The 23,914-nt window shown below is 41.9% G+C and overlaps 3 protein-coding genes and 1 long non-coding RNA gene across 5 annotated transcripts in view; 2 read left to right on the top strand and 2 right to left on the bottom strand.

Moving 5' to 3' along the window:
• Positions 1-7: 7 nt before the first annotated feature.
• trabd (TraB domain containing) lies at positions 8-12,148 on the bottom strand. 2 transcript variants are annotated; one of them, XM_062461499.1, is made up of 10 exons: positions 11,833-12,148; positions 11,049-11,144; positions 10,503-10,569; positions 10,047-10,213; positions 9,763-9,903; positions 3,840-3,950; positions 3,559-3,698; positions 3,284-3,456; positions 2,941-3,037; positions 8-2,795 (listed from the first exon to the last, which is right to left on the bottom strand). In XM_062461499.1, exons 2-10 carry the CDS (start codon positions 11,070-11,072, stop codon positions 2,624-2,626), a joined length of 1,092 nt encoding a protein of 363 aa, XP_062317483.1. In that variant the 5' UTR covers positions 11,073-11,144; positions 11,833-12,148; the 3' UTR covers positions 8-2,623. The 2 variants fall into 2 exon arrangements, with proteins under 2 accessions (XP_062317483.1, XP_062317484.1); XM_062461500.1 differs by lacking the exon at positions 11,833-12,148 and adding an exon at positions 11,516-11,819.
• A 421-nt stretch (positions 12,149-12,569) lies between these two features.
• LOC134021050 (secretory carrier-associated membrane protein 2-like) lies at positions 12,570-19,997 on the top strand. Its single transcript, XM_062461497.1, has 9 exons — positions 12,570-12,738; positions 14,924-15,001; positions 15,505-15,591; positions 15,806-15,917; positions 16,113-16,241; positions 16,407-16,566; positions 16,869-16,970; positions 17,915-18,032; positions 18,270-19,997. Exons 1-9 carry the CDS (start codon positions 12,682-12,684, stop codon positions 18,405-18,407), a joined length of 981 nt encoding a protein of 326 aa, XP_062317481.1. The 5' UTR covers positions 12,570-12,681; the 3' UTR covers positions 18,408-19,997.
• LOC134021051 (uncharacterized) lies at positions 18,759-22,129 on the bottom strand. The gene is made up of 2 exons (XR_009930469.1): positions 21,934-22,129; positions 18,759-20,444 (listed from the first exon to the last, which is right to left on the bottom strand). It is a non-coding gene; the product is annotated as an uncharacterized LOC134021051 (long non-coding RNA).
• map1ab (microtubule-associated protein 1Ab) overlaps positions 22,087-23,914 on the top strand; it is a 46,418-nt gene continuing 44,590 nt past the window's right edge. The window contains exon 1 of the mRNA XM_062461496.1: positions 22,087-22,354. Coding sequence (XP_062317480.1) covers positions 22,102-22,354 — 253 coding nt within the window. The 5' untranslated portion in view covers positions 22,087-22,101. The remainder of the gene's footprint in view (positions 22,355-23,914) is intronic.

Raw genomic sequence — 23,914 nt, 5'->3', positions numbered from 1 at the left:
TAAAGCATATTATGTAGTATATCTTTAATTCAAAAGTTGTATATTTCAATACAGAATTCGGGGTTCAACATTTGGCTTTTTAACAATGACAATACAGGGGTGGGATAGACAGTATAGACATTCATACAGTTCTCCATCAACATTAAAACTTTAACACTTGGGGTATGAGAAACAGGTGTCTGATCTGGTAGGGTGTAAACCAAGGGTATGAGACATGATTGGGTACTTTTGAGTTCTTGGAATGTTTGTCTCCAGAATATTGAGAATAAACTGTTGAGAGGTTTAATGATTTTGTTAATTAACCAACCATCAAATGGTGTTCATCAAATTAGTTAAAATTGTGTCAAACCCATGCCACAAGTAAACATTCAAAGGTGTCCCACTACTCTGGTTTCATTAACCATGCTCCCAATATATTTATCCAGTTTATGAATGAAAAGCACGCACTGAGACAGGGGGAATTACTCAGTAATAGTAATACTGTATTATTTGGGGTCGACAAGCCAATTTCATTGACAAGCAATAGCGACATTTTATCTGATTAAAATACACTTCATAAGTGAAACCCTCTTATAACAAGTGTTTTGCAAGAGTAACACTTTCTCAAGTCATGCTGGACACCAGGAGGATGGAACTGGTCCTAACCAGAACATGGACACATCCAGATCGGTTTTGAGATCTTCAAGAAACAACCTACATAAATGTTATTCTAGAGACCAGTCATCAAACATACAGGCCTATCAGAGGTATTGGGTAAATCTGGACTACTGCAACACAGTAGACATCAAACCCAAGAATAGTCCAGGAAGTACAGGGAAGACACAGAGCAGAAGTGGACATAGATGAACATGAAAGCTAAAGCAGCAGAGGCCAGATCCCTCCCAGATCCAGCCCTCTCCACCAGAGCCCTATGCACACGGAAACTCCTGAGGTAACAGCCAGGATGCATGATAATTGCACTAGCCTACCCTTGGACAGGCTTATTGGTGGGTATCGCTGTCTTATTGCCAGCCCGTCAAACAGATCTAGGTCTCCTATCATAGGATGTAGGGTTTAGGGGCTAGTTTAAGATAGGACCTGCACATCCAAGGCTGAAGTGATAACACAATAAGGCATTTATCGCTCATCCCTGGCCAACAGACCATCTCAATTCCATGTAATCTCCTCGTTAAACTCCATGCTACGCTACTGACACAGTAAAATCAGATTAGACATGGATCAAAGCAGGGAAGGAGATGAGGATTGAGAATCTGGGCTCTACCAAGAACATGTATAATATAAAAGCATGTGGTCTGAATGTCAGATGCTTCCATAGATGGCTTTTCTTTACAAAGTGCATATTTTATTTACCTGGCCAGTATGAAATGTCACACAGCAGGAGTAACATTAATGTTTACAGCATGTCTGAAGATTCATGACTCAGAATACAGTCAAATAGGTTACACATGCTATCAAGTCTAATATGACCAGTCATGAGGCACATGAGACTACACACCAGGTCTTTGTCATCAAAAACACAGACCTGGCTGCTGTCAGTTTGGTTCAGGTGGAAGCTTACCATGTAGGGGTTACCGTACCTAGTAACATTGCAACCATAGTGTACATGAACTGTTCCACTTTCAGATTTCAGAGCAAACACACACCCATTAATGCACTGTGCATCCAGTAAAGGAAGTCAAACACGTCTGAATCCACTAGGTTGGAGATCATATGAATGTTTTTCATCAGTACCATCAATCTGAAGCTATGATGGAAACTGTGGGGAGATGAACTGCGTGTTACAGTAAACTTCCCTGGGTCTTCTGCTACCCTTCTCTTCTGGAGCCCTTCCAACAGTGAGAGGAGGCACTTTATTTTTTACCAGGGCAGGAGAAATACTAGACTAACCTACATTTCACAGGGTTAGGGAAAGGACCACTCCATTACAGTGTCCTATACAAATAATTATGTTGGCCTATGCTCTAATGCATGTTTTGGTGTCACTTACGTTAATTTAAGTTAACTCAAATTTGGACTTAACTATGAATGATTAAAGTGCTGGGTTTGAGCATGCTCATTTAAAAAGCCATGGGTGGCGAGGGGGAGGTAGAGAGAAAGAGGGGATCACGCTCATCTTCAGAGTTAAACATCGCTATCTAGCTCCAGCACATGAAGGTACTGGCACTGATGTTTTAACTACTGGGGACTTTGAGCTACATTCGTGCATGGGGTAATTACATAAAACAACTAAAACACTTTGATGGAGAAAACAAAAGACATAAAAATAATTTAAAAAATAATCAAGTTCCAATTTCAATTGTGAAGTGTGTGTGTGTGTGTGTGGGGGGTTAATATCCTTAAAACAAGAAACTTAACATTTGGTGTTTGTAAAATGTACAAAATCCTGTTTTCACTCAAGTTGAAAAAGAAACAAAGGTACCGTCAAGGTTTCTTTGGCAGTACAAAAGTCCAGTTTCCACGGCAAAGTCCTGTAAGTCCTTGCCATTTCCTTCGTCGACTCCTCTCTCTAGCCTCTCCCCTTTTCTTTAAGGCCATTGGTGGTGTATGCATTGGTTTTTTTTCATATTGGGAGGATCATGTCATTGGTGCAAAAGGTTTGATGGGGTCATGGGGAGAGTCCATATCAAGCAGCAGGCGGCCGAAGGTTCTCCAGTAGTGATTGGACAGCAGGTAAGGACAACAGGGCCCTCCCCACGCCACCTCCAGCACGGTAGCATGCATATCCCAGCATTCCTAACATCGCCCCCTTTAGCACGGTGCGTAAGACCCAGCCAAAACGAGACGGGGGTGCCACACTGGTGAGTGGTAGGAAGAGGGAAAGAGAAGAGGTTATATTTAAATTCTCTTTCATCGAAAGCAACAAACAGCAACATAAGTTCAGCCCGAACCAGTTATTTCTATGTTGCCGTCATTCAGGTTGTAAGTATTGCACAAACTGACCTCATGATCTCGTGAATGTTAAGCTCCTTATCCCAGTTCCTCTCAATGCCAGGGACGTGGCCCATCCCCACCACTCCAACCACCACAGCAGGCACTTCTGTAGCCCAGAGACAGAGGGAGAAAGAGAGGAAGCGAGACAGAAAGGAAAAGACAGGGAGACAGAGGGAGAGAGAGATCAGTTCAGGTGACAGCATTGCAATGTCAAAGAGGGATTCTTTTAGACGTAACTTTCCTTAACAAAGAAAAGGGATCCAACCTATATCAAAAAGCACGAACCATGATCAACTGAAGTGAGGTTGATATAGCTAGCAGGTTGGGCAGACATGGCAGCTGTAGTACTCACTCTGGGAATTAGGGGGCGCCTCCACACAGCGTGCAGCCTGGCGGAGGGTGTGCGTGAGGTAGATGTCGCGCTCGGCCACAATTGTGCGGTGCAGGGCAGGGAACTCCCCTATCATCTCTGACATGGTTTGCTCCAATAGGTCCTTCTGTTTGCACTTCTCAACGTCCTCCTTACTGCGAGACACACACACAGTGAGAGGACAGTAATGGGTTAAACAGGTCGGTGGGTGACACGCAGTCCAGATAGGAGGTTCTGTTTCTGAGGCCAGTTCATACCTGATGGGGTCGGACAGAAAGCATAGCCCCCATGCCAGCCGGGCCTTCTGCCACAGGCTCAGAGCAGCGATGGCCCGCTTGAACGTGACCGGGATGGGCCTGTCCCCCAGGTGGAACTTACAGAAAGGTACTCGGCCCGCCTAGGAGAGGACACAAGTGAGGCAGGCTGGAATGACTTCTGCTGGATACTGTCTCTTGAGTATTAGGTTTCTATGTTTTGTGGATTATTAGGTTTCTATGTTTTGGTAAGTGTACCAATGTACCAGTGTGGTCTCTCTCACCTCTTTGAAGGCCTCCCTGAACTCTCCTCCTGGAGCCATGCCTAGCTGCTCTGTGATGTGGGCCGACACCTTCAGCAGCAGGATCTGCATCAGGCCTGACATGACACCATTCTGATGGAGCCCAAGCACAAGACAGACCAAGACAACAGAATTAATAGCGATTAGTAGAGATCAGAGTTGCTCGGACCGGCAACCAACCTGACGTTCGCTGGAAGTAATACAATATGAAATAAAACTATGGAATTTAATGGTGTAATCACATAATATGTATTTTGGTGTGCATAGCAATGCATACATTGTTTTGGTTGGATCCCATTCCTGTAAGCAATAATGTATGGTGTACAGCTAAAGCAGGCTTAAAAGTATTAGATTAAGAAGCTGTTGGAATGAGACCGATTACAGTCTGCACTGTGACTGCACTCTCATCAGAACGCCCCAACAGTGTTACTCATTCAGGATTAAAGGCCTGACCTCTCCCAGAGATGCACCATCACCACTTCACAGCTAAAACCTGTCGCTTTCCCTCTTCAATTACCTAGCACCCCATCACCTTCATCTCTCCCTTTACAATCCCTGACTCTTTCTACCACTCACTCCATTCCCTGTCTTAATTTTTCTCTCTTTCCCTTATTTCATTCCACCCCCCTTCACACACACCAGGGCTCTAGAGTGCGACCAATTTGGTTGCACATGCGACCAAAACTCGTAAGGGTGAGACTAAAAATGTTCCAAGGTCGCACCGGTGCACCTAACGTCCTTGCATCGCTGCCTCTCCACGAACAAAGCGTCTGCTTTGACGGAACTCACACTCATGATTGGATCATATTGTGGTCTAAACCAATCAGACAGAGATGGGGCGGGTTTTTGCCTCTGATTGGCTGTGGTCCAGATATTCCTGTAGGCCTACACCGCTCCGTGCCGTTTGATTGAAACTGCGACCTGAGCACCAGATAATCAGTTATGGCAATCAGCATAAGCAAAATAAACACAAGAAAAAAACAGACAACGAACAATGAAAAGAAATAGACCCATAAAGAGTTTTTTCTTTAAGAAAACTAGACAGGCCTGTTCCCCCAACACTCTCCCCGGTCAATGCGCCGACAACAGCCCAGACATGGAGCTACTTCAGCCACCAGTCTCCCCAGTCCCTGGTAAGATGCCAAGCCCCGGTCCTTCATCGGAGATGGCATCCGACTCAGAAACGGAGGTAGAACATACCTAGTCTGAGCTAGAGACTCAAATAAAAAATTGAAAAACATTTTGTAAAGACTGGTTAGACCAGTTTCCCTGGTTATGGTTTTGATCAAAAATTATTCTGATGAAGAAAAATGGATTAGACGGGAACACAATGTACAGCTATGACGTTGCATGTGCCCAATTTATTGGGGTAATAGCCCAATACATTTTTATTTCGCTTAAATGTTTTGTTTGGCAGCTCAGTGAAGCACTTTGGGTTCACGGATAGTGTATTGAACTGGATGAAATCATATATCAGAGGAAGGAAGTTTTATATTAGTTTAGGAGACAATAGGTCTAAGAAACATGAGAACTGCTACGGGGTTGCTCAAGGAAGCTGCTTAGGTCCATTACTTTTTTCTCTTTATATGTTACCACTCGGTGACATAATCAGAGAACATAACATAGATTTCCATAGCTATGCGGATGACACACAACTATATAAACTCCTCAAAAAGTTTGGTATTGTATTTTATATCGTTGGAAAGCCTGATTAGTCACCTTTACAACGAGGTACAACTTGTAAGGATTGTGCATTTGTGGAATGAGCAACACTCGTATTACTGTGGGAGAGTGCAATCATCCAATCCATCAAGCAACTCAAAACGAGAATGAATACCAACAGAAGAATATTGCAGGGGATTTTGGCAAAATCTTTTGGGCCGCTACCCACACGGTTAGCTGTGTTGCTCATTCCATGAATGCATGATCCTTACAAGTTGTACCTCTTTGTATAGGTGACTAATCAATCTTTCCAACGATATAAAATATAATACCAATTGGTATTATTGAAGGGGAGGAATAATCGACCAAAATAAAGTTTCCAAACTTTTTTTGAGGAGTTTATATCCACTGAACCCAACGATGCAACAGCCATAAATGCCATTACCAACTGCTTGTCGGCAATAAACAAATGGATGAATGATAACTTTCTTAAATTAACTGAAGTCCTACTATGTGGCCCCAAATCCAAAAGAGAGATGCTAACTAAGAATCTAGGAGGTTTAACCTCCTGGCTTTAACCAGAGGTGACAAGTCTCGGTGTAATCCTGGACTCCTTGAATTTCAACTCTCACATTAATAAAGTGACCAAAACAGCTTTCTTTCAACTGAGGAATATAGCGAAGGTACGACCATTCATAAACCAAAATGATGCAGAGAAGTTAATTCATGGTTTTATATCCAGCCGGCTGGACTACTGTAACACACTTTTCCCTGGTCTTCCCAAGAAAGCCACTGAAAGACTACAGCTCATTCAAAATTCTGCAGCTAGATTATTAACCAAAACTAAAAGGAGAGAACACATTAGTCCGGTCCTAGCTACTTTACACTGGCTCCCTGTTACCTTCAGAATTGACTTTAAGGTCCTTTTCCTCACATACAAAGCTCTAAACGGACATGGACCTAGCTACATTGTTAACTCTTGTATAAACTACACACCAGCTAGAACACTGCGATCATCAAATGCAGGCCTATTAGAGGTCAGCAGAAGCAGTCATAAGAAGATTGGTGATGCGGCCTTTGTCAATTACGCCTCAAAACTTACCCATAAATATTAGGGAAGCAAACACGCTAGAAATTTTCTAAAGACAGCTTAAAACCTATCTTTTTACCAAAGCATTTAACACATTTTATCTCAGAAGGGTTTTACTACTTTTATTAGTTTTATTATTGCGGCTAGTCTGGGTTGTTATATGTTTTGGAAACTGCAAAGGCAGCTCGAGTCTAAGATGGATTCGAGCAAAGACTGCGGCTAATGTGTTTTGATTCCCGCAAAGACTGCGGCTTGTATTTTGTTGAGTTACATTTTAATTGGGTGTGCTCAAGCCTTCGGCGAGAGCACAACCTTTGTTCTCTCACATACATATTTATTTATTTATTTATTATTTATTTTCGCCCCCCTAAAACTCAGTCAATATTTGGCCTACATACACAACGGCGGTGTTAAAAGGTTCGTCTTGGTAGCGATTGCGTTGCTTCTATTGGAATTTACGTTCCGTTGCATGGTTTGGGCTTAAGTTAAGTTTTTGTGGCGAAAAGTGAAGCTAATGGTGGCTAATTTGCTAGCCACAGTCACTGACGTTACTAACGTCACTAACGTCACGAAAACACGCGTGACTACCTGTAGCAGAACATTCGTTTCGCATCTGTTAACTTGGGGGATAGCTAGGCTAACTATAGCTTTACTGCAAGGCAGCTGCAGGAACGCCACAAGCAAAGAGGCCAGGGTGATAACTATTTACTCATTTTACTTTGTGATATGACACACAATTGTGATGTGTAATGTACAATATTAGCTGATATTATTAAGGAAGTAAGCCCACATCTACTTTCGGAAACGGTAGTCAACTATTTCACTGAAATATTAGCATCATGACATTAGCCTCTGTTGCCCGGGCAACACATACTACAGTGGTCTATGATGTATGTGTTTTCAATCGTTAAAATAAACATTCCTCACATATACATTTTCGTTGTAGGATTTATTATGACATTAGATTACAAGTAAACGATTTGTGGGTGAAATTATCATTACCTGTGGTTTCAATCCAGTGTATCACTGCAACGCTGTAGCCTACGCGAGACACACGACAAAAACATCTAACATACACAGCTGTTTAGGAAGTCAAACGGCGACAGAACATGTTCGGCACTCCCCTTACTTAAATCAAAAGTCTATCTAACTACTAACCTGAACTTCATTGCCACAGCCTAAACTTTGTCAATCTGTTCATGAAAATAATTAATTTCAGCCTAAACCGTACAAAGGAACGTTTAATCGAATTCAACCAACGCAATCGCTACCGAGACGAACACAGCAGTAGTCTAGTACTGTACCGTAGTAGTAGAATTTACCGGGGCAGCTTCTCCACACAGGGCTATATCGCATTTTGCGTTGTTACCTTACAATGATCGCTACCAGTGAGCTTTTTATGAATGAGCGATTTTCCACTAAATAAATGTCAAGCTTATTTACGTTTTGGGGGGCATATTTTCAGTTAGCAGATGGTACTGTTTGAATCGCGATTCCATCTTCTACTGCCGGGTAACGTCGTAGAATAATCTTCAAAGGGGGTTCTTTATTAATGAATGAATGCAATGAGTAGGCTAAATGCATGAAAATATCACGAGAAGGGAAAAACTTAAAAGGACGTTTAAGTCATAGAGATTAGGTCAATTTGTACACCGGTCTGCCAAATTTATTCGTTTTGATTCAACGATGAGGCTGCCTCTTGCAGGGGAAATGAGAAGACATCCATTTAGATAAGATTTTTGTGCTTCAAATTAAAAAAAGTATTTACCTACAACTTATTCTTGTTTAAAATAATTTACATAATATATATGAATGTATATGGAGCGTGATAAAAAGGTGAACTTGAAATTGTGGCGTTAAAAGGCAACGCAAGGAAAAATTTGGGTGCACCTAAATTTTGTGCTGGTGCACCTAAATAAAAAAGTTAAGCGCACCAGTGCAACCAAGGCAAAAAGTTACCGAATTTTACGGAAAATAAGCCACACAAGCCGCACTTTATAAGCCAACAACGTTACCGTTGCGCGGACCCATGCTCACAAATGATTACTTGCACATTCATGATGTAGTTGCGGAAAGCTTGGATAGCGATCTAACTAGACAACATTCCCAATCAGGGTGAACACTCAAATTATCTAAACTATAGACCATAGCATTACACATATCAAAACAGAACGAACACAACAATAGAACTCCAAACAATGCTTATTTAACTAAGCTAATGCCCTTAATTTAGTAGCTTTTCAGCTTGCTGCAGGGCATTCTGGGTACCAAGAGCAATGCACAAGTATAGGCGATCTTACAGCATTGTGTAACTGTTACACACTTCGTTGTGGATACTATGTCCAGAAATAAAGCCAAATCACTCATTTAGTGGCAGAATCCATTGTTATGTCTACAAAATTATTTTAGATATATTATAAGTTTAGCTAGCTTGCAAATCCTGAGGATAGCCTACGGTAGCAGACCTTTCTATGTGACAACGGACAATGGTGTTTTGTCCCTCGGGAGTTGCTGTAGGCTTGATGCTGAAAGCATTACGTGAAATCAATGAGGGCTGTTCGAATGGCGATGTCAAGAAGAACAGTGGTAAAATACAAGTTATGAAAAGAGACCGCGTCCGTGTCTTATTGTCCACACGATCATATACAATTATATCTAAAGCAACTTACAAAGAGCTTGGTTAAGTTGAATTAGTAATGTTGTTAGCGATGCTAGCGTTATTTTGCTAGCTAGCCTAGCCTATAACATTTCACTGGGTCTTGCAGCTGTTTGATTAACTGAAATTATTATGAAATGTTATGTTCTACTAGCCATTTGCCTACTTTAGCAAGTCACTGTATTTCCAAGCCCTGATAGTGTAACTGAGACAACACAGTAAATAATTCCTCTTTCAAGTAATAAGCCCCCGTTCAAGTGTTGAGCATAAAATTAGCTGCACGGTCTGTAGAGATCTTGAGATGAAGACACTTTTTTGTTCTAAAACCGGACTATAAGCTGCTTCGAAATATAAGCCGCACAAGCACAAGAAAACTGTAAAATCGGAGTACAAGCCGAGGGTTATTTTCTGTAAAATACGGTAGTCTGGAGCGCTGCACACTCTCTCTCTCTGCTTGCTTCCCACCCTCCTCTCAACTCTCCCCCTTCCTGTCTGACCTGTTTGATGGCCTGCTGTACTTTGTCCAGGTTGATGTCTTTGGCTTCCTTTAGCAGGGTCTTCTCATCAATCTTCAGCATGGACACCCTGTACTGGCACAGCTCCACCACCACTACATCTGGCTGCACCGCACGGATGGTCTGGGGAGAGACAAGGAGGAGGGTCAGTATGAAGACCAGGGAGGAGGATAAGTATGAAGATCAGGGAGGAGGAGATGTGTAAAAGTAAAGGACGAAGGGGAGCATTCTGAAGGTAGCAGCAAGTGTGTGTGTCTGCGTCTTACCATGGCCACGTCATTTTTACTGCTATCGCTGAAGTGGGCAGTGCCCACCAGGTAAAGCAGACTGCCATCTGGGGCGGTCAGACGGGTCACCGTCTCTGGAAGGTCAGGGGAGGCTTGGCGTTTCTGGGCACGCACCTGCCACAACAGCTCCACAGCCTCAGTGTCCGCTAGGGAGGCAAAAACATTTTGTGGCAAAATAAATCAACATCAGATTGATTAAAAGTGATTGCCTTGTGTAAATAAAGGCCATGGATGACTGAAACTCCTCCCTGTGTCATAGCACAGGACAAGTCAAAGATTTGACACCGACGGGCACAGACTGAGAAGAAATGAACTACTGAAAACTATGAGCCAATCTCCCAATTTAGGGTATCCAAGTTTCATACTAGTCTGATCGAACATACCATATTGATAGGTTGAACGCCACACAGACTGTGTTGTGGTTCAGGTACTTACATAGCCCAGGGGGAAGACTAGGCAGGTCATCTTCAGAAGCATCTTCAGATGGACCTATTGACTCATCCTGATAGACCAGGCAGAGGGAACAGACAATCAGAATGGGATTTATTCACCATGAAAGTTTGCACAGACAAGGAATTTGCTTTGGCAGGAAGGTGCATACAATAAACATATAGTGACCTAAAATTTAAGTATGTGGACTATCTATACTAAGGGTACATAAACTAGCAGTAAAAAGAGCACACCTAACGACCGAGGCAGCCTTCATCGGCGCCATCTTGAATGTATTGACAAGTACTCAATAGTCATGTCACCTTCTTTCTTCAAATGGTGCAGATGTTATATCAATATGTTTATATATATATATATATATTTAATATGTGAAAGAATGAGTCTGCCTTTGATTGCTGATATCCCTACCCCCTCTGAACAGCACACAGCTTTTTTAACTCAAATCAGTCTGCAAAACTCATTGCTGTGAGACCAGCTGTCATTGCATTTTAGTATAACCACTAAGGACACACACAGACCACCAATACTTACTTCTGAATTGTTGTCCTGGTCCATGTCTCAAGGCAGCAAACTAATGTTGCAGAGAGATGCTTTCACTTCACAAAATATTTCAGAGGAGATTCAAGCCTTGAAGGAAAAATGCATGCACTTCAGGAATCCATCCATTTACGGGCTGACAACGACCACTAACATTTACAATAATGTAACAGGTATACAATCAGTTATTATATCATAAATGTGCAAGTAATCTAGTCCAGCAAGCACAGTCCCGGTACAATAGGATAGTTTGACAACTGATGACGTTGCCTTAATGTGTGTCAACTTTAGTAATCTAGCTAACCGGGTTAGACATATAACGTTAAACGTGTTCATGTTGACACGGGTAGAATGCAGCAAACCTGTTATCCATTACAAGCAACAAAGCCAACTGGAAAACACGACACCATTAAACCTGACACTGTGACAAACAGTAACGTGTCGGTAGCTAGCTACAGTACCTGCTCTCCTGCATCCCTTGCGAAAATCTCTAGCTGTTAGCTAAGCGTGGCCTGGTTCCGTGTTAGAGAGTTAACTAATACTGTAGTATGAGCTAGTACGTTTCTAATAATGGTAGACTAGCTTAGCTTAGCAAGCTCGCTGACCAGATGTCAAGTGCGGCAACCAGTTCTAGCTAGCTAGCTACGGTACGCGTTGTACGACAAGCACCATACTGAGCGTACATCGTATTACTCTTCACAATGCTCCTTTATTTCTTCCAAGTTGGACGTTACTTCAGTATAAATATAATGGACGCTAGATACAAAAGCAAACCAACCTGTTAGTTCAGTTCGCAGCTTGTTGACTTGGTACATGTAGTCCGTTCGTAGCCAAAGGGGAACCATGGGAGCTGTAGTTATTTAGATCCTTGTTTTTTTTTACTTGGTTTGTTTGCTAGTCGTTGCCAGCTGATGGTGCATACTGCAACCTACTGGTGAGTGAGTTTTGAACGAGCAGCCGGTGTTAGACTGTCATGGCAGATATTAATTTCAAGCCGAGAAAAAAATAGTTTAAAAACACATTACTCTACATCCAGAGCCATGTAAAGATAGCTTGAAATTAAGCAAGCCCAACCCCTATGCCTTGGGGTAGTGATGTTAGGTGCGTTCGACTTCATGCAGCGCCGGCGTCGCCTGCAGCCGCCTGCAGCCCGGCTGACTTGAAGCAGCCAATGGCATTCTCAGCTTCAAGGCATCCGGCTGCAGCCGGCTGTCGGCGCCGCCGGCGCTGCATGAAGTCGAAAGCACCTCTTATCATGTGAACGGCCAGGTGCGTTTAAAATATGGGCCCCCCTGGTGTCGACCATGTGCAATATAATAGGTGTATTCGATTTCATGCAGCACCGGCTGCAGCCGGCTGCCTTGAAGCTGAGCATGCCATTGGTTGCTTCAAGTCAGCCGGGCTGCAGGCGATGCCCGCTCTGCATGAAGTCGAACTCACATATTGTTTGCAGTCATGACTCATGTCTTCAGCGCATCTTGAACTGTCACGTGACGCGTGCAACAGCGCACGAGTACGCATGCGCGCTGAACTTCGTACGAGGAAGTACTGAGAGTGAAAAATATCAGGCGATACAAGTCAATTGTTTTTAGTTCGAAGGAAATAGTTGGCCTACAGCTGAATCAAAATGTCAGAAGTTGACAATAACCCGTTTGCGGATACGTCAATTGTCAACCCTTTCCAAGTGAGTCATTCTACCTTTACTATCCTCAAAATTACATTTAAAAGTTGCTTCGCTTGCTTTAGCTAACGAACATAGTGCTACAGTGTAGCCAGGAAACTTGTTGTATAGATCAGGGACAGGGGTTTGGTTCGTTTTAAAATGTTCGGACAACGTGGCATGATTGACAAGAATTGACCAACTCAGGATAATCGTTGTCTTATATTGAAGGAGGGAGTTCTCCCATCCTATCAGGAAAAGTTTACCATCATTACGTAGAAGAAAGAAACTGTAGTCGAGTGGTGGTAAATTCATCAGGAAACCAAACATGCGTGAAGTTGTCAGCCTATAACGTCAGTGAACGTGGTTGTCAAAACATCTACAAAATGTTCGACCATGTCGTCAGTGTTGTATTGCAGTTGCTTCGAAGACTTGATGGCCAAATAATAGCCTACCAGTTCAATGGAACTTCAGCTGGCTTTGTGTGCGTGTAGTAAATTACGGTTAAAATGAAACCAACTCTTTCATGTGACATTTTGAACATCTGTGATGATGATGAACTTGCTCCTGTTAAGCTACTTATAAATACTGTACAGTAAGGCTTTTTATGTGGCCTACTTATGGTTATGGAGGAAGTAAGAAGTAATTGATTGACATTACAGTTAGTCAATTACGCAACCACAGATAACTCAATTCAAAATGTCACCCTCAGCTCAGAGAAGCAGAATCTTTCATTTAATCAGCAGTTAAACGAATATGTTATCATTTGAGAGTGGGCTACACTTCAGGAATGTTTGCTCCGTGCATAACTGTGGAACTATCTCTGCAGAGTTATTTTGGTGTGATCCACAGCTGGTGACATTAAACAGAAATATGATTAAGATGCTTTGCCCATTTCATAGTGAATCAATACATGCATTTTGTAGTGTTCACATTCACTGTGTGATTTAGTATTTAGTTTAGCAGAGAAGTAGGCCTAGTAATTAGTGTAATTGTTGTCATTACAGAGTTTAGGCCCAGGTAAGACAGTCTTTTAATTCATTGCCCCCTGGCTAGTTGTAATTTATAGAAATTGATCAAATTAAGGTTCAGAGCACACGACTTATACAATTTATTTTTGAACCCTCTACAAAGCTGTACACATTTTAGCAGACGCTCTTATCCAGAGCGACTTACAGTAAGTACAGGGACATTCCCCCGAGGCAAGTAGGGTGAAGTGCCTTGCCCAAGGACACAATGTCATTTGGCACGTCCGGGAATCGAACCAGCAACCTTCTGATTAATAACCCGACTCCCTAACCGGCTAATAAACAGCAAAATATTGCACAAGGAACAACAGTATACATAGGCAGACCTAGCCTACTTGTAATATAAAGCTATTGTTCATACTGCAACTCACGGACGTCACTTTGACTGTTTGCTTGCTGGGTGTGGGAGAGCCTGGATAAATATCCTCAAGCTTTAGCGGGAATATGTTTAGTAATACGCCCGGGCTATACAACAATTAAATTCCCTTCATATGTTGATTACACAATCATGTTAAGTTAAGTTAATGTAGGCTCAAGTCAAGACACACCTTGGCTACCCATACACTGTTTTGTCTACAGTGGCTAATAAACCTGGCAGAGGTTGGGTCAAATGACGTCCTCAAGAGCGACACACTTATCATGTGCCCCAAGGGCTAGTCAGCCACGATCAAACTCATTCCCACATGCAAAGTGTTTCTTTATCAAACAATTAGACCTACCAATCCTCTGGTCAAGTATTTTTCAGTACAATTGCCACATTCATAACTGCAAAAAGGAAGTATTTGTCATTGTTTACAACTTCAAGTAAACATTTGTTTCTTATACATGGGACTACACTGTTTTAGTCGTGAAGAACACTGGAGTTGCCCTTTTCCACAACACTGGATTTGATAATGAAGTCAATTCACTTTTAGCAGAGTCCTCCCCATTCAGAAATTAATAAGTGATTTCATGTTTTTCTACTGTGTATCAGAAACAATAGAGTGCAGGCTTGATCTGCAGTTCATTAATCTTGACTTTATATATTTATATATATATCAATACATATAAAATTATTAGTAGGTGGTTTATTTATACAATATTTCACTGTTCACACTATTCTACGATGGCAGAGCTGTTTAACCTCAGTGGATGAATGGCTATGTGTATAGTTGAGGTATAGTGATGTTGTTCTGTTTCAGGATCCTTCTGTCACACAGTTGACCAACACTGGCATAGACCCTGTGAATCTATACAACCCCTTCCCAGATCACTCCACCGTAAGTTCATCCATTTTTCTATTCAAAAGTACACATTTAAAAAAATGTCTGCTGTACTACTGTAGTATACTAGGGGTGTAACAATATATTGTGGAACAATATATCGCAATACAATTTTTTTTACGATACTATGTATCGTAGAGTTATGGCAATATTTTTACAATACGACGTCTGTTTGATCCTATTGGTTGAGCTACCAGCACGCGACCTACTCTGCACCTGCGTCAAGCGTGCATTCATTGCATTCACAGAAATCGCTTGAACAGAGTTAACTAAATTGTATGTAAAACAAAGAAAATTATGGAAAATTTAATGTTTTGGAAATAAATCTGTTAAGTGAATTTCAGTATAATTTAAAATGTTGTTCAAAATATCGTGATACGTATTGTATTGTATTGTACACTCAGTATCGTGATACGTATTGAATCGTGAGTGTATCGTTACACCCCTATAGTATACTAGTGAAACAGTGAAGGTGTGTAACTCAGTGAGTCTCATCTCAGGAGAGCCTAGCAGGGCCCACCATTCCTGCCTCCAGGGCTCCCTCCCAGCCGGCAGTGCTCCAGCCATCAACAGAGCCCAGTCCACAAGTGAGTTTCTGTTTGGATCCAGCTGCCATGGCATGATACCTTCAGTCAGCTGGGTTGTGTTGACATTATACATTGGGGCCTATTTTGCTGGTGCGGAACAATGACCCCCCTCCCCTGATCATCCTCTTTTTCATCCCATCTCCCCCCCCCCCCATTCTCCTTCTTTCCCCTCATTTTCCCGACCCCCCCCCCCCCCTTCCCCTACCCCCTGCAGGCCACGGCAGCTGCAGCCCAGGCCAACCTGCTGAGGCAGCAGGAGGAGCTGGAGAGGAAGGCTGCAGAACTGGAGCGCAGGGAGCAGGAGCTCCAGAGCCGAGGCCCTACAGGTCAGAATCCTGCCCTTTCAACAACCACACACACACAACCTCCAATCAATGTCTCTCTTAAAGCAATAGTCCATCCAAATTAAGTTTTTGCTAAAGATTAATAATAATTGTTTCGATATCACACTAATGGCTTTGAGTTCCTAAGGAAAAGCACGTGGTCATCTCTATTTATCAATGTACTCTTTGTTTTGACAGGGAAAGAAAACAATTGGCCACCTCTGCCAACATTTTTCCCCATCAAGCCTTGTTTCTACCAGGACTTTTCTGAGGATATTCCTGTAGAGCACAGGAGAGTCTGCAAAATGATTTACTACCTTTGGATGTGTAAGTATTCAATGTGTATTTGTGTATTTTGCTAAATTTAGGACATAGCTTTACGCATAGCAAAATACATTGATGTCTATACAGTTGCTGTGAAAGCATAAGTCAATGAAAAATACTGAATCAGGTGAATCCTCTCCTTCTCCTGTCCTCATCCTCTCCCCTCAGTCAGCGGTGTTACCCTTTTCCTCAACCTGCTGGCATGCCTGGCTTACTTCACCACCAACTCAAATCATGGTGTGGACTTTGGACTCTCGATCCTATGGCTCATCCTGTTCACCCCCTGCTCCTTCCTCTGCTGGTATAGACCCATCTACAAGGCCTTTAAGTGAGTACCTGCACTTTCAGCCTCCCCCACCCCCACCTACAATTCAATACTAAGCAGAACAAAGTGTAAATACTGTAGGGAGTGTACATTAGACTTCCCTGTTTTATCCTTCTTCCTCCCGTGCCACACTGGTACTTACATGAGATCATCTGTGTATTATAGCTTTTAGTCAGTACAGTACCATCTGAATACTATACCATTTTGATTAAATTGATTTGCTCATCACGCCGAAGTTCTCATCACACTAAATAATTGAACTGATTAAGCCATGAGTGAATGACGTCTATGCTTTCTCCTTCCAGGGCAGACAGTTCCTTCAGCTTCTTCTCCTTCTTTTTTGTGTTTTTCTGCCAAGTGGTGATTTTCATCATCCAAGCAGTGGGCATTCCCGGGTGGGGGAACAGGTGGGTGTGACCACGTATGAAAAAGCATGTCAGCATTAAAGTGTGTGTGTCCACAAAGTGACCTATTCCTGTATGTGTGTGCATGTGTGTGTTACTGTATGTATGCTGTTCACACTTGTTTGTTGACTGACTGACGGATTGTGTGTGTGTGTGCACATGCACGTTTTGAGTGCACAAGCAAGTCTGTTTGCACGAGTCTACAAGCTTCCCTCTCCATTTCCTGTCTCTTGCCATCTCTTTGACAGATACCTTGCCTAAGTCTAGCCTGCTGGCTGTCTCTCTTCTGATGACTCCTTTGTAAGTCAGGTTCTGGCTCTCTACACTTCCTTTCACTAACCCTTCTGTCCTCGTTCCAATACGGATTCTGCAGCTTGAAGCACCCGCTTGTCCCCGCTGCTTCAGTGTTCAGCTAGATGATGAGGACAGAGACTCGCAGCTACAGCCATTCTATATGGCTGGTTATTCTCAGACCTGCTAACACTGAGGTGTCAGGGCCAAGTCTGCAGTTGTGTCCTCTAATAAGATGCACCATTCCCCTCTCCCTTCTTTGAGGTAAACACCCATAGGAGTGGATGGATAACAGAAAGGTTTCTTCCGCATCCATGACTAAGGACCACCTCAAGAAAGTGTTCAAAAAAGTGTTCAAAATGTTTCATTCTGCTTCCATCATCTCTCCTTATTTCCTTTCGCTTTATTTGGTCATTTCTGTTGCTTATTGTAAATCAAGCTACCTTGTAGGTAGTTATCACAGTGGTGTCTGTACAGGGCTCACAGGTGCATCTCTTTAAGCATTCTGCAAAAGCACACGTAGCATGTATGAATAGCATTCTGTGTTGTTTTACGTATTTGAAGATAATATTCATGGAATGTACATGGTCATGGGGAATGGGAAAAGTGCGTACATAGAAGTGGATGAAGTAGTAACCTTTGACCCCTGGTTCCAGTGGCTGGATCAGCTCTATCTCTGTGATTTCCACTGACAAGGCCGTGGGAGCCATCATGATCCTGGTGGCCTGCTTCTTCACCGTCTGTGCTGTGCTGTCAATCATCTTATTAAAGATGGTGAGTCTTCTTGGGTTGCATGTTACAGCCTTTGAGTAGACACACACTTTGTATTTGACATTAGGAGGTTAATTTAGATTTAGATTTGTTTTGTCACACTGTATTATTGTTGTCTTTATTGCCAACTCTCAAGGCACTTAATTATATCACAATGTGGAGATGTTGGCTTAATTTCAAAGATAATAACTTACTAAAAAACATGATCTGATCCAGTTCCATGTTTAATAACTTTTCCAGGTTCACGGCCAGTATCGTCATACAGGGGCTAGTTTCCAGAAGGCCCAGCAAGAGTTCTCCCAGGGTGTTGTCTCCAACAAGAACTTCCAGTCAGCCGCCACCTCTGCTGCCCAGGGAGTCTTACAGGCAAACAACTAAGGCTAGCTCCACTCCCCTGATACCACTCTCTGTCCCCTCCACCACTGCAAAAGCAACTAAGCTGGGTTAGGCTTTCTCACCATCATCACCACCTGTGGAATGCCTCTTACACTTTTGCTTCACAGTCAATTAAGGTCCCTTTGAGCCTAAATTAAAGTTTGCAGGGTTCACATAGCTATGGCTGTGTCTAAGACCGTGGGACACTGGGGGGATAAATAAACCCACATGTCTGCTTTTGGAATGGAAAACATGAAGTTGAATGGTTGCAATGCATCCCCATCCGTAACTGTTTTCGCGTGCACTTTTGCAATGTTCTTCAGTAAATATTTGGATGTGCACTTTTTGCAATGCTTGTGTGTGTTTGTACCCATGTGAAAGTTGTATGTGTGTGTGTATGCCTGTTTTTCTGTGGCCTTGATTATACGATGTCAAGAAGATTTTTTTGTGTTTGTTATTTTTGTCTTTTAGTGTGTTCTCTTTACATGTATTATTGTTGTAACCACATCTACAGGCCCCAAGTTTTCTCTGGTGGCATTCTTAAATGTTACCATGCCAATGAAGAGAATGAGAATAAGAAAGCTGTCACTTGAGTGGACAGTATCCTGTATGAAGTTTATGCTCACTGTAATATGATTATGAAAGTCACCCTGGGTATTAGAAACAAGTTTAGGTGTGAATGTTACTGGTGAGTACAACAATCTTACAGATTGTTGTACTCACCAGTCTTTTCAAAGTAACGTGCCTTCATATTCACAATCTTTCAGTCTTTTACAGTCTGATGGCTCTTGTCTCAAGCAATGTGAGGTATTTTGGTTTCTTTTTGTAGAAAGTGTGCCTTTAGGTTTAAGTAATTAAATGAATTCAGCTTGCCATTTCCAGCGCAACTACACTTAATGGTAAATTAGGGTTAAGGCACGACACCTTTCTTTCACAGTAAACCTGGTTAATAATGAAGGAGATTTGACCAAAGCTTTGAGTGCCTCCCAGATGTATCTTGTTAGCACTTTTGGTTCCTATGGCAACCAAGGTTTGCTCTTGATAGGAAGAAAATTTAGACTTTTACTTACATTTAGCACCGAACATGACAATAATAACAAACATTCCCAAGTCAAACTGTTTTTGCTTTAATGGATGCAATGCTGACAAAAATATGTATACCATGGATTTGCCACTAACAAAATGAGCATGTAAAGAAGCAGAAATAACTGCTTGATCTTCAATATTTTTGCCTTAAGAGATGTTTGCTTATCAGCAAGAACATAGTGTTCAAATCTGAGCGGTGGTTTTAATTGATGGGTGGTGATTTTAATTGATTTCACAATTACTAGCAAGTAGACTTAGAACCAGACCCTAAATTATTTGTGGATTGTTGTACATTTTTCATTCAATTTATTTTTATATCCACATTTGTTGTGTGTAAGTTAAAAAAAAGTATTGTAAGACTAATTTACCTACTTAAGTCAAATCAATTGTAGGAGATATCTTGGTAATTCAATATAATCATGAGGAATATAATATCCAGGATATTAAAGGTTTTGTGTTCATTTTTTTCATCATATTTAGTTTAAATAAAGATAAATATCTGTTAAATGTGTGTTGACATTCCTGTTAGAATGACCATTGGCCAGCATTAGATTGGGAGATTAAAATGTAGCCTTTTGTATTAAAATATTCATGGTAAATGTAGCAGATATCTAATTATAAAAAATATTGTATTTTCTTTATAACAAAGCATGTATTAGGAAGAAATGTGATGTTGGTGGGGTTTGCTATTGGTCTAGGTAAGTGACAAGCAGCAGTATGGTGGAATCCATAGGCAAGGTAGCTGACATAGTATTAAGACACACCCCATCCTGGAGCTCCTTTCTCTTACCTTCTCCTTGACCTGGAGTCTGAGGCTGCATTGACTTTGCAGTCAGGACCAACAGCAGCTCATGCTGTCATCTCTCCAGGGAAGTCTGGCCACTGCCTAGAATAACTCGCCCTCCTTTTCTCTACCCTGTCATCAATAACTGGGCCAGACAGCATCCCAACTGCCTGAAATCACAGACACACACAGAATACAAGACAAAGACCCTAGAGAGTTCAAGGATGCTTTACACAGGGAATGGTTTATTTATACTAACCTGAAAAAAAAGTCAGAAGTGCTAACTTCTGGTACCACCACCAGACTTAGAATTCAGAAGGGAAAGTACAAGGATGGACAGTGTTAAAATATGGGAACATTTGAAAAAGTGTATTTTTGAACCCAATGACCTCATTGAAGCATTTCTTTCAGTCATCCATTGGTCACTAGGGGGCAGCATAGTGTGTGTGCTTTGAAAATGAAGAGGTGAAGTGCTGACTCACTGTTAAGAGCTGTGTTATCTGAAGTGAGAGATTTCTGCATCTCATCATGTATCTTTGCTGCCAAGCCAAAATCACTGTACATAGTTTTACATCTTTCTTCAACTGTAATGTGCACACCAGCCCAATTGTATATCTCTGGGCTCTCTCCCCTTCACACACACACACACAACCAATTTCCTGTTACAGTCAAAAAACAATTTTCAGATTATTAGAAAAATGTATAATATCAATACTTCCATTACCCTCTAAGTGTGTTGGTGAAAATTCTGGAGCACCTTACGTTATACAAGAGTGTTACAGTAACTGCAGCCATGAAGCTAATAAAGGGAAACACTGGATAAGACAAGAGAATGATGAGTTACAACACACAGCCTACTCTCAATGTGGAATACACTGGGGAACCCTGAACTTTGGTGAAATGTTGACATGAATCATATTAATAGCTCCCTCATGCCTGTTGAGCAAAATGGTTTGGGATAATAGTAGTGCAGCTGTGAATATGTAACATAACCAAGTGGTGTACAGTACAGTACAATTAAAACTACCACCTCTTGATCTGTAGTCAATACTTTAACCACTGAGCTATACATTGCCATTTAGTTTGATCAATCACATGGTTAAAAGTTACTAGTTTTAGACATAATAAATACAGTTGGCTATTCGTTCTCATTTTCAGCAAAAGTGGGAATAAACCCAGGATATCTGAGGCAGCAAGTTATCTGTAGTTACTGTTTCATATGACATCTGCCATTCATCCGAGAATTGTCCAAATTTCAGGAAAGCAGTCAGCAGTTTGCCATGGCTTTGGAGCAGGGGCGTAGCCACGGGTAGGCCTGGGTAGGCACAGGCCTACCCAATTTGTTCTAAGGCCTACCCAAAAACAAAAATGTCTCCGAAAAATTATGCACCGGGTGCACATCGCAAAGTAAATAAGTAAAAAAAAAATGAAAAGATGCCTATCCATATTTTTCTAGGCCTACACAAAAAGATTATTCTGGCTACGCCCCTGCTTTGGAGTAATAGCCTACTGCTTCTAACTACCTAATCTTCTATCATATCCAGTAAAAAACAGGCAAACTACTGACAGGGTAGGCCTTGATCTCTGAGTGTTTGTGTGTCCAGTTGTCTACAGTTGGCAGCTGCTTATATAGGCTTAAGAGACATTTTGGGGGCTCACCATTTCCATTTGCTCCGTTAGACGTGTACAGATGTGACATCACCCTGCTGCAAGGATTCACGGACCAATCGAATCTAGAAGAAAATAGCTCCAAGAGTGAGTGATCGATTACCCCCACGAGCCCTCCCCTAACTTTGCCTCTGCACACATACCAGTACAGTAGTTGTCATGGCGATGAAAACAGCCCCAGCGTCCGCTCGTGGGGTTGTTGCCATGGAAATTCCGGTTCGAGGTGCGCTTGCGGCAGTGCAGGAGGAAGAGGGCAACGTGCGGACAAGGTCCGAGGAGATCGTTCAACACCTTGTAGAGCGACGGCGGCGAGGACCCCCATTCAGCAAGGGGAACTACTACATACTAATAGTGATCGGAGAGATAGCGACCGAGCATCAACTGCACAGCGCCAGGCAGCACATAGAGAGAGGTAAGTGGGCATCTCTGCGTCTCATTTATTTTCTTATGATCATAAGATTATAATTTTGCATTCGCGACATTCACGATATTTGTTAGCAATTCAGTGGAGATAATAGTTTATTTATTCTGGATTCCTCAAAGGCAAAGTGATACCGCATTGAGTAAACATTAAAAAAGCTTGACTCAGCAGTATTGCGGCATAGAGTGACAGTGAAAATAAGTTACATAATTTTAACGTACGCAGCCCCCCATTAGCAAGGGGAAGTACTATGCTTTGTGTTCAAACGTTCACTGTTTTTGTTTAATTATTGATTACTTCATTGTGTGCGTTGAAGGGTTTGCGTCCGTGAGTCTGCGTATGATATAGCTAGGGGTAGCCTATAGATGACAATAATAAAAAATGATTGTGATGTAATTAATGCATTAACTGTTTCCGCTTTTTTTTGCCACAGCAGTTTGAATTGTTTTATAACTGAATTGTTTTATATCTAAATTATTTTGGATAATTTACTGTAGGACTGTGATTTTCATGTTTCCCATGTACAAAGGCATATTTGACTAGGCATTTGGCCTGCTGCATTACTTCTGGAATGAAGTATGATACATTTTGAAGAGTTAAAAGGAAGTGTACTCCTCTTGATAAGTCTTCTGAAGAGCCAAGATAATGGATTTGTCTGTAACAATAACAGGAGTTTGCAACTATAACAGGAGCTGTTTGACACATGTGAAAGAAGTTTGGAGTTTTCAAGGATTGGTCAGTCAGCAATCCCATCGTGCCAGCTCTCCTTAACCAGACTCACCCATTGATGAATCACCCTATTACGTTCTAGGCAGGCACCATGGCAACACTCTCATAACTACCGTTGCCAAGGACCGCTTGCCCTAATACCTACTGTGCTATCTCAATCTGGATGATGACCAAGCCAAAACAGTGTCATAGTGTCATCCAGTCATAGTGAGCTTACCAACATTAAGATTTGTATTTGTGACTTTAAATTCCAGTGAGCCTTAATCCAGAAAGGGACAACAAAACAACATTAACCTCTCACCTATTTAATCTATATCTGATGTCAAACCTGGCAACCTAGGTAGAGATGAGAGACTATTTACGGTTTGGTCAGGGTCTAATCTGACTGTAGGGTCTCTGTGGAGTTCAGCCCTTCTAGTGATACCTGGATAACGATGTTGGTCATACCCCTGCAGGGTAACTTCCAAGGGACAGCCATGTTTTCCATTGTGTTGTTTAACCCCCTAATATCACTACATCTGCACACTGTCTGAACATTATTGGTTTTCAGGAAAATCTTCAAACAAGTCTTAGACCCCAATGTTATGATCCTTAAGTGCAAGTCATGTTGATCTTATATGGCCTTGAGGTTTCTTAAATAAAAATATTCACAATTTGCAAGACAGCAATATCCCCTGAAAGTGTGAAGGGAAGACGCAATGTCATCACCACCAATGTCCATTGGTGGTGATGCCACGTGTTGGTTTAATTTCATGTGTGTCCAATAGTCCCCTTCACCTTCTATTTGAACCCCACCCCCTACACAAATGTACTTACCTAAAA

This window comes from Osmerus eperlanus, chromosome 5 (assembly GCF_963692335.1).
Source record: "Osmerus eperlanus chromosome 5, fOsmEpe2.1, whole genome shotgun sequence".
In the NCBI taxonomy this organism is placed as follows: domain Eukaryota; kingdom Metazoa; phylum Chordata; class Actinopteri; order Osmeriformes; family Osmeridae; genus Osmerus; species Osmerus eperlanus.
Note: the sequence above shows the minus strand (reverse complement) of the source record. Positions and strands in the feature narration are given on the sequence as shown.